General features: G+C 33.7%; 1 protein-coding gene across 2 annotated transcripts; it reads right to left on the bottom strand.

Moving 5' to 3' along the window:
- Positions 1-758: 758 nt before the first annotated feature.
- Positions 759-10,219, bottom strand: LOC110601095 (ankyrin repeat domain-containing protein 2B). Of its 2 annotated transcripts, XM_021738105.2 has the most exons (8): positions 9,996-10,219; positions 9,363-9,514; positions 7,794-8,006; positions 7,024-7,172; positions 6,355-6,526; positions 5,198-5,290; positions 1,140-1,279; positions 759-1,040 (listed from the first exon to the last, which is right to left on the bottom strand). In XM_021738105.2, the coding sequence occupies exons 1-8, from the start codon at positions 10,027-10,029 to the stop codon at positions 941-943; spliced, it is 1,053 nt and encodes a 350-aa protein (XP_021593797.1). In that variant the 5' UTR covers positions 10,030-10,219; the 3' UTR covers positions 759-940. The 2 variants fall into 2 exon arrangements, with proteins under 2 accessions (XP_021593797.1, XP_043807068.1); XM_043951133.1 differs by lacking the exon at positions 9,363-9,514.
- Positions 10,220-10,401: the final 182 nt, after the last annotated feature.

The following is a 10,401-nucleotide window of genomic DNA, read 5'->3' as shown; positions in this document are numbered from 1 at the left end:
CTTCTATTTCTAAAGCCCAATCCGTGGGGCCCAATACATGACTGGGCTTTACCTTTAATTTCTTACTTTTTAAGGAAGATTAAAAAAAAAAACTCGAAAAATATTATCACCGACAAAATTAATAAAATTTAATTTAAAGATAATTAATTAATCGTCTTTATTTCAATTTAATTTAATTTTTTCCAGTTCATCATGTAATATTTTATTTTTGTATTTGATACTAAGTTCAAACATTCACGGATTTGTTGTTTGTTTACTGAATTTATATGATTAAAATACTATTAATGAACAGAATTTTAAATATACTAATATACTTTATTTTTTTTGTAATATTTTTTTATCAGCAAACATCTTGTATTACAAGCGAAAATTTTTTATATAATAATTAATAAAGTGAGATTGTCTATAAAACATAGTGAAATGGAAAAATATTTCTTTAATTTTTGAAATTCGTATGTTCTTTCGTTGTGTTTTGAGTGTTCAATAAATAATGTTGGCATGAGATTACTCCCTTGTTTGATTAACATTAACAAGCCCTTCTTCAGCAGATTACGCAAACGCGACAATTATGACAATAACTTATAAAACAAAAATATTAAAAACCAACTTACCTCCCTTAAATATTTTCTTTGTTATAAATTTTATCCTATTGTTTAAAGTTTATTAATCTTAGTCAAACTTCTTGATATAAATAGCAATTCTAACCTATTTAATAAGGGAAATGAAATATACATATATATTTAACATAACTATATCAATTAGTAAACAAATTATTTTGCTTGAACTAATCAGCATAAAATATTTTTCTTCTAAAAAATTATGTTACTGATTATAAAACCGAAAGATGTAGCAACTAATAGATGCAAAGACAGCACAGGGAACAAAATGGTCTATCACACTTGAAGTGCCCACAACATGCACACGTCCCTCATCCTCCTAGTTACAGGAAGGCATCCTTCTCAAGCAACTTTAGTACTTCATGCTGATTGTTTAGCTTGGCAACATCAATGGGAGTCTTGCCATCCATGTTCTGAAGGGTACTGCAGTTTGATAACGAACCAAGAATCAGAGTCAATACAGGGAACAAATTTCACATAAAAATCCACAAAATATTATGCGAACTGATGCTAAAGACTTACACAGCTGCGCCATTCTCCAGTAGAAGGGCTACACACTCCTTCCTTCCATAACCAGCTGCATAGTGCAGTGCAGTGTTCTTATTTTTATCCAGTGCATCAACAGTTGCTCCTGCCTCAAGAAGGATTTGAGCACACTTTACCTGAAAAATAGTAAATGAAATTAAATTCAAGTGCATTTCTTATTTCCATGTAACCAAAAAATCTAGACCGTTTTGTCCGTGCATTTCCAAGACCTCCAACACTTCTGACAGCTTAATCAATATACAAACATGTGCCTTCATCAAGAAGAAATAACTGACATAGTTGAAAGCACACCTTGGGATGTCCCAGGGTGCAAGGAGGAATCCCCACTTACTGAGCTGGTCAAAATTCCTAACTTGTGTGCACATCAAGCACACAAAGCACACACATATAATTCAAATTCGAGATATGAGAAGGTGCATTTACATGCCAGCCAGAGATCTGCAATATTTGTTATATTGTTCATGTTTTGCAGTATAGTAAATCTATGAATGCAAAGAGGGAGTGGTCTCAGGTTGAATGGATTATATAAGATTAACACACATAAGCTGATAAGTTTGAAGTGACCTTATTTAAATTAATTTAAGGCAAGTAAATCATGAGTGATTAAAACACACTAGACAAGGTGACATGTACTATATGTTTGTTAGGGTCCTTAGAATGAGTCTATTGCTGAAATTTTCTGGGGAAGAAATTTTCTTTTTTAGACCTATGGTTGCGATGGAACAAACTCCTTAGAAAGAACTAGAAAATCTCGAGTTGAAGTATTAAAAAACTTTGAAAAATTTTCTCATAATTCTTTTATTAAGTTATTGCACCATCTCCTGAAAACAAGAAACCATTAAGCAACATGAGAGAATCACCCTCCTACCATCAAGGAAAAGCAAAAAATTATTCACGGTCTACATAATGAGTTAACCACTAAGGATATAGCTTAACCACTAAGAATATAACCCTTGAAAATAGAATAACAATTAACAACTTTAAAAATTGAAAATTGAAACCTCGCAACAACAATGAAATCTCATCACCTGGCAGCATCAACAGATAGAGTTAAGAGCAAATAACAATAAAAGGATGGGAAGATAAGACTGATATTGGATTTCAATGGCAATTCCCTTCTAATAAAGTTTCACAGCCCAAAAAAAAAAGAGGAAATTCTAGCTCAAGCTAGCCCAATAATGGCTGCATAAAAGAAAATAACAACTTATCGTCCTCTACAGCTAATAATATTTATAAAACAATAAAGATTCTTTCTCTTTCTAGGTACTACCCGAGAATCACTCTAACCACCTATTTTGTCCATTCTAGCTTGGCAAATTTTGAACTATCTACCCTTTTCTTTCACATTTCTTCTGTAGTAAAATCTCAAGGGGTTTGGCCCATGGCTCATGATTCCTTGATCCCTAGTTGGGTTGCTGCTGTCATCAACTGCCACTTGTAGCTGGATCTTGTGGAGGCTAGGTCTGCTAACATTACTCCCCGCCTCCTCCTCTATGGGAACTGTTCAGCCAATAGCTGGTTGGTTGCTACATCTCCCATGTCATCATATGTTAAATCCAGCCAAAATAGTTTCTTGCACGAGTGTTCTCAAACAAAGGGTTCATCACAGTTAAAACGAAGTCCTTTTCGTCGTTGTTCCTCCATCTTCTCGCAGTTCAAGCGCTTAATTATTCGGTACCTTCCGTTGTTTATTGAGATGAATGATTGGTCGAAGGACTTGCAGCACATATGGGCCAATTTTCCCGTTCATACAATCTTGACAAGCTCATGGTCGTGACGGTTGATTAGTGAAGTTCCACCTCCACACCAATGTATTTTTGCAACCCGCTGAGATAAAACTGTAATTTTTTATCTCAAGTGAGGCTTCCAACTCGAGAGACAAGAATCTCAAATTAGATTTGGAAGTCAACAATCAATCATGCTTGCTTTAATTTTGCTAGCTTTCCCAATTTATTACTACCGATTGGTGGTCCAAAATGAAAGTTGCATTGGTGCTTGAACTCTTCCCAAATTAAGTTAGAAAAATCATGCATTAACTGCAAAAACCATAATTGGGCTATACCATCCAAATGGGAAGAAGCTAAATCGATTTTTTTCTTCTGCTAGGTACATTGGTGACATAAGAAGTGCTCATATCTACTCAACCATCCTAATGGGTCTCTTATCCATTAGGAAAAAATTCAATTGGGTGAATTTTGAAACAATAGTTTTGTTACCTAAATTATCTTATCCTACTGTTTCAGTCGTTCCTTTGCCCCTACAAGGTTGAGAATTGTTGCTTCCTTCTGCTACATTTGCTAGTTTGGAGTTGGTGATGTCACGTGTGAGAGATTCCAACTTAGCATTCAACTCTTCTCAACGAGCTTTGTTGGTAGCTTGCTCTTCCAAAAATTATGCAAAAATTTAATCAAGTTGTTATTGGATGGATTCACCCATAACCCCTGGCTCTAGTACCAAAATATTAGAATCCTTAGAAATGGATTGAGTTATGGGTCTGCGATAGGAATATGGAGTATTCTAGATTATATGTTAACAAAAAGGATAAAGCTTGTTGAAGAGAATGGGGATGGAAACATGTGATAGAACAGCCGGCAGAGATGACAGAAATTTGTATAAAAAGAGGAAGAGGATAATGGAAAGGGGACCTGAAAATATATCAATTATTTCTTTGGTTAGAGGGGCAGGGTTCTTCTCTGCATGCGAAGCTTTTCTTGAGGGCTCTTCCGAGTCATTTTATTTTTCTTGTTGGGTTCTTCTATGGTCCTTGTTACTAGTTGTGCTATGAGAGTAAACTTGTAGAGTCTTCCATTGCTAATCAATACAAGTTTTCATCATAATTTCATTTTTACTTTATTGCTCTTCTCATTTTTCAAGCTAACTCTATTCCTAACTCTTATCAGTCTGTTGCTGGAATTTTCTCCTTAGAGAGAACCTGAAAATCTCCTGAGTTGAAATACTAAAAAACTTTGAAAAATTTTCTCGTAATTCTTTTATTGAGCTATTGCACCTAAATACAAGAGACCTAAATACTAGAGGAGACATAAACATCTACTAAAAACAGAAAACTATTAAACAACATGGAGAATCACCATCCTATCATTAAGAAAAAGCAAAAACTAACTTGCACTATTGCATTATGGGTTAACGACTAAGAATATGGCTTAACCACTGAGAACATGACTCTTGAAAATTGAACAATAAACAACTTAAGAAAATGACAATTAAAACTTGGCAGAACACTGAAATCTCAGCAACATGTGGCAGCATCGACTATCACTTGTAGCTGGATCTTGTGGAGGCTGGGTTTGCTAACAACGTTCCTTCATGAACATTGATCTTTCCAAAGTAAAAAGAATATAATCTTCAAGATTTCTATCATAGCGAAATATGGCATTCCAATCGGTCTGTTAAGCAAAGCACTAAAGCTTTTGGTTCTTAACATTTGTATGTTCATAGATTAAAAAATAATAATAATAATTCAACTTGGCCTACCTAGAGTAAAGGTGAATGACAAAATTTTGTGTTAGTGACATTGACTCTTCCATTTAATTTCTATTCTTCTCAAGTGCAAGTCCAAGTGTCCAACAAAACCTATTTAGGTTCCATTACTGTTGCGTCTTTTTTTCATAGTTTTTTTTGCAATTATATGCTATTACACTTTCTCCTATAAACTAAAGCCTAACAGCCAACAATAATTCTTTGCTATCCGTTGATGATAACTATCCATATTACATTTATCATCCTGCAAGCTTCCGAATGAAGACATTCATCATTCATTAACTAAGCACTCCCTTCTCGCAACATAGCATAGAAGGTCTAGGCTCCTAACTCTGAGGTTTAAGTCCCAATCAGTTATCTATGCTAATCCATCATTCACTAAATCAGTTTTCAGATATGTTGTGATATTTCATTGACCAGTAGTTAAAAATTCTTAATATTCATCTACACCACCTCTTGCCACCCTACAAAAATTAAAGAATGAAAAAAAAAATTGCATACATGCACACAAGCAAGAAGTGAGGTAACAGTCATACCTCTCCATAACCACAAGCAAAATGCAATGCGGTTCTTCCCTCTGAATCCTCTTCATCCTTGTCAGCACCAGAAGCCAATGCATTTTTCAAACCCTAATTGATTAATGGAGAAAATTTTAGTCTCTGCTTAAACAGAATGTCTTCAGCTATTTAAAGTTAGCTGGAATTACAAATAAAAAATATTTATATAAGGAAAAAAAATATAGAAGTTAAAAAATCTAGAAGATATTTTTCAACAATGAAGAAAAATAAAAAAATGTTATCACAAAAGTAGTTTAAATATCACCAAAATAATCAAGAAGCCTTTTATCTTGGGAATAAAAATAAAGCTATATAACATGGCATAAATAAATAATGGAATCAATAGTTTCCAAAAAGGTTTTGAAATTGGTATTAAAAAGGTGCAACAGAATCAAACTGAATTGCTTCAAAACATGGCAGATCAGATCTGCCATCACAACCCTGAATTTAATTAAACCATTAGTAAAATGTCCAAAATTAACAATAAACCAAGGGTTGCACTAAAGATGTAAGTAAATATCAATATACTAAAAAAATCCAAAAATTATATATTTTCAAACATAAATCATTGAGAAAACATAAAATTTAAAAAATATATTATGCAAATCCAAAATTGAAACATTAATTTTGAAATTTAAATCTGTAGATTATTTATACAAATAATTGAAAAATCTATAGAAAAAAAAAAAAAAACTCAAGTTTAGACAAACTGCATATGCTCCACCATAAATACAAAAAGTAAACAAAATAAATGGTAGACAAAAGCAAACTCATAAAAAAAAGTATATAATATTACATACCCAGATATTTACATTTATACCCAGAAATCAAAAATAAAATAAAATAAAGTAAAACAATACAGAAAAAAAGATGTTGATTGCAACCAAAAATATCAAGCAGCCCATGATATTTCGGGTGTGCAATGATGTGTCTCATTGGCCATTGCAACTCAGCTTTACCATCTGTTTCAACCAATTTGATCCCATAAAACTCCATTTACATTAAATGGAAATATTGGATTGGTGCCTTCAAAATTCATATGTATCACCTAATAAACACAATACTTAATACCCTAGCAAATAAAAGTGACAAGGAATCCAACAATCATGCAAACACAAACACAAGTTATAATTTACCTCGACATCACCAACACTAGCACAATGGTGAACTACTGACTCATCCTCCTCATTTCCTGCTTCTTCTGCTTCATCTTGTCCAGGATTTTCCACAGAAGTGGTTGCATCTCCAGAAACTGCAAGACCCATTGCTTCCCCCAACTTTTGTAGCACTTCTTTGTCATTCCAATACCTATGAAAGCAATATTTTTGCTTAATAATATCCTAGCATTAAATCAACTGAATGCATCCACCTTTGCCACAACATAAGGCAAGGAACTCTTCACAAATAAGAATATTTTTTTGGAGGTGAACTACTCTGCTCCTGAACTTTGGGTTAAATATTAAGTCATCCAATAAAGATAAAAAAATTCACTGAAACTACGACTAAAATTTGATCATTGGCAATTAAATATAAAAATGATGTCATCATAACACCAAACCAAGCATAAAAGCAATTGTGACTAGCAATCCAATTCACCTCAATAAACATATGGGACCAACCAGGATGTTTACCATTCTAGCAATTATATGGAAGTTAAAAGTTTAGGGATAAAATTGAAACAAGCTAATTGGTAATAACCACAACTTAGTCCACAATTCAACCAAGGGTGTAAAAAGCCCCAAATTTTTAGCAGCTACTATTAGCAAACAGATTCACAGTAATATCAAACTACTTGTGATCCCAACCTCATCATGGCTGCCGGACCACCAGACTCAATCTCTTCTAAAATAGGTTTTAAAGATGGATCCTCTTTGATTCGTGCCATTCGTTCCTCAATCTGATCTTTTTGTGATGGATTTGTCAAACCCTCAAGCATTTGAGACATTGACGGATCCTGAGGAAACACCACTAAAATTTCAATCTAGTGGAAAGAATTTAAATCGAAAAGAAAATACATGCATCACAAAAACAAATAAGAACATGCACACCACAAAAGACAACAATATTGGTTACCTAGACCATCGATTGCTCTAGTTTGTGTAAGGAACATAAAGCATCCTCATCTAAAAATGTGGTATGACGAGGAGTCTTTCAATTTGCTTAGTGGGATACAAAATAGATAATCTGAATAGCATGTGTAATGAAATGTAGAAAATATCATATTAATGCAGTGAAGAATAAGCATAAAGATCTTCTGCTATCCTATAGATATAATAAATTAGTTTTCAATTAAAATATGCTTATATCAACTAATTCAATACTATAAAAGAACTTTTTTAAAAAATCCCAAAACTTACAACACAACAATGATGATATTAATAATAATGGTATCTGAGAGCAAGATTGAGATTATTTGATTATCTACTGATTCATTATGTTTTGCATTTAAAATTCCCCACTCTAACTCCAGTTTGCTTATAATACATAATCTGGATCATGTGATTTGGAATGAAAATAACTAGGGTGTAATATTTTCCAACAAAATTAAAAGGCAAATAAATGAAGCTGGATATACCTGCATCAATGCATTGCCAAGGCGTTCAGCCATATTCATAAATTGAGGATTCTGCATAACCTGTTGCATGGTGGTAAAGTATTGTTGTGAATCAAACTGAGGGATCCCATCTTCAGCTCCTGCACCTTGAAGTGTTTTATGGAGGTGATCTGCCATCTGGTTAAATGAAGGATCTTTTGCTATCTGCTCAGCCAAATTCTTGATGCTTGGGTCCTACATAGAGCAAGCCATGCACATTAAATAATCATTAGGTAATTGTGAAACCTAAAGGCCAAGAAGAAATATTGAAGAAGAAATATTGAAGAAGGCTATGAGACGAGGAACAAGTATCAAGTATCCATCACTGCAGTGAACTAAAGCCCCTTAATTATATAAAAAGTTGAGCCAGGAATAAATAGATAAATGTTTGCACATTCAAACGTATAACTTTTGCTGCAAGTTCAATTCAAATATTCCTTTTCGCACCAAGTCCCACCAATGACTCAAGAGACAAAGACAAAAGGTGCAATCAAGGCAACAGTTTCCTTGATTGCTTGAGGTGCAATGCAAGGCCCAACCAAAAGCAATAAATTTGTTTCCATTAGTGTCATGTGATGTGACAATGTTAAGATGGATGATACCTGCGACAACCACCCTTTATGTCGGTTTTGGGACTGAATGATTATGACCTAGCTGAGGCTAACAAAACAACAGCATTCCATAACCAAGAAATATTTAACCCAATTATACAAAGCACAAGGTTTTTTCTCCTTCTAATAAAGAAACAAGTTGAAAATGTTTAGAACAAATTATACTAGAGAAAGATAGGGTGATGAGATTAAAAATATTGCCTAGAGAAGAAGCAGTGGAGACAGAGTAGAATGACTTCACAAAATGATGATGATGATGATAACGATAAGGCAACAAATATTAGACTACAAAATTTTGCAAGGAAAGTAGATAAATAACAGCAGCAAGATTTAAAACCAAAGAAGAGGAGAATAGGAAGTAGAACCAAGATTTGAAAATGGAAAAAGAGGGCTGAAATGGTAGAGAAGAGAAAAATAAAAATAAACAATTAAAAAGTAAATGGTCAAACTCACTGGCAGACGATGAAATCAATAGGAACCCCAGGTGCCAAAAAAACTAAATCTGATTAGACTCCTAACATTTAACTGCTTAACCTTTTTGTACATGTTAGAGAACCCGGGAACAGAAACCAAATTTTCATGTGAAATGCATTGTGCCCAAAGCTTGGCAATGTGAACAGTTCCATGAACAAAGCAAGCACTTATATGAGGCACCCTGCCTGAGCCTCCACGCAAACACATGACCATGAGCTTTTGACTGCACTGCTTGATTGACAACCAAACTGAAGTGGACTAATTTTCCAGCTTTGCTACAAATCAAACCAGCTGCTTTTAAGGCCTAAAATCATCCGCTCATACTCTCTCTACACTTCCTGATAAAACTAGCAGGAATCGGAACATACCAAGAGAAGCATCTTAGGAAGCAAAACATACTGGAAAAGGAGAGGGGAAAGCCATAGATGACATTAAAATGAAAATAATATGAAATTGGATAATTTACATTAAGCAGACCACTCATCGCTGACAAATCAAAAGCATTGGGAACAAATCCAGGTCCTGGAAAAGGGGGAATTCTTCCCTGTGCTGACTGTGACTCCCCAGAAGACATTTCTGATTTAGGGATTTTGCTTTCAGTAGAACCTGTTTTCTCAGCTAGGAAAGGGAAAGGGATATGTCAGAAAAAATTAATAGAGCAAGAAACTGATTCCAAATAAAGTCACAGCACTTCACTTCAACAGGCTAATAATGATAGGCAGCAGGAAACATCTATATGAAGCAGGAAGCAATAAATAATGAATATAACAAAGTGTTCTTTGTAAGATCCAAAACATGTAAAGTAAGCTAGAATAAACGGAATGAAATTTCTTATTTCTTAATGTTTTATACTCAATACAGAGTCCTGTAGAAGATTAAAAGAAGACATAACATTGTTAATAAAAGGGCCTAGAATTCGAGTGCTGGAATCAACTCTTTCCGCGATCAAATATAAAGAAGAAAACAATTGAAGGATTAGATCAAAATCGTTAAAAAAAGGATTGATATCCCAAAACCCGAAGCAAACCATCAAAGTAAAACCGAACAGATTTGAAGAGAAAACTAGTAATTGAGCAGGGGGAAAAAAAAAAGAGCATACCAGAGGGGACATCCTTGTTCGAATTGGAAGCCATGAAGAAGCTGAATCAAGGAAATTATGAGATGTCTAGGAAAACAAATAAAATGATATTAAGATTTAAGAAAAAGAACAGAAATCGGAGCCAAATCCGAGGGAGGTGAAGTAGTTAAGAAATGGGAGACTGGTTTGCGGACTAGATTGCAAACCCTATCTGTGCGTGTGCGCGGATGTCTATCCACGTGCAATGCGTTCAGCCTCCCTTCTAAATTATTATATTTATAAAAAAAAATTACTTTTTAATCCTTACCTATAGCGTAATTAATAAATTTATTCATTTATTTTTAAAATTCAAGAATTTTATTTTTAATATTTAATTTCACCAAAATTTAATTTTTGTAAATAAGTTAATAATTTTTATTTAGTTAAA

The sequence above is a fragment of the Manihot esculenta genome, chromosome 15 (genome assembly GCF_001659605.2).
Source record: "Manihot esculenta cultivar AM560-2 chromosome 15, M.esculenta_v8, whole genome shotgun sequence".
NCBI classification, from domain to species: Eukaryota; Viridiplantae; Streptophyta; class Magnoliopsida; order Malpighiales; family Euphorbiaceae; genus Manihot; species Manihot esculenta.
The sequence above is the reverse complement of the archived record's forward strand: the minus strand, read 5'-3'. Positions and strand labels throughout refer to the sequence as shown.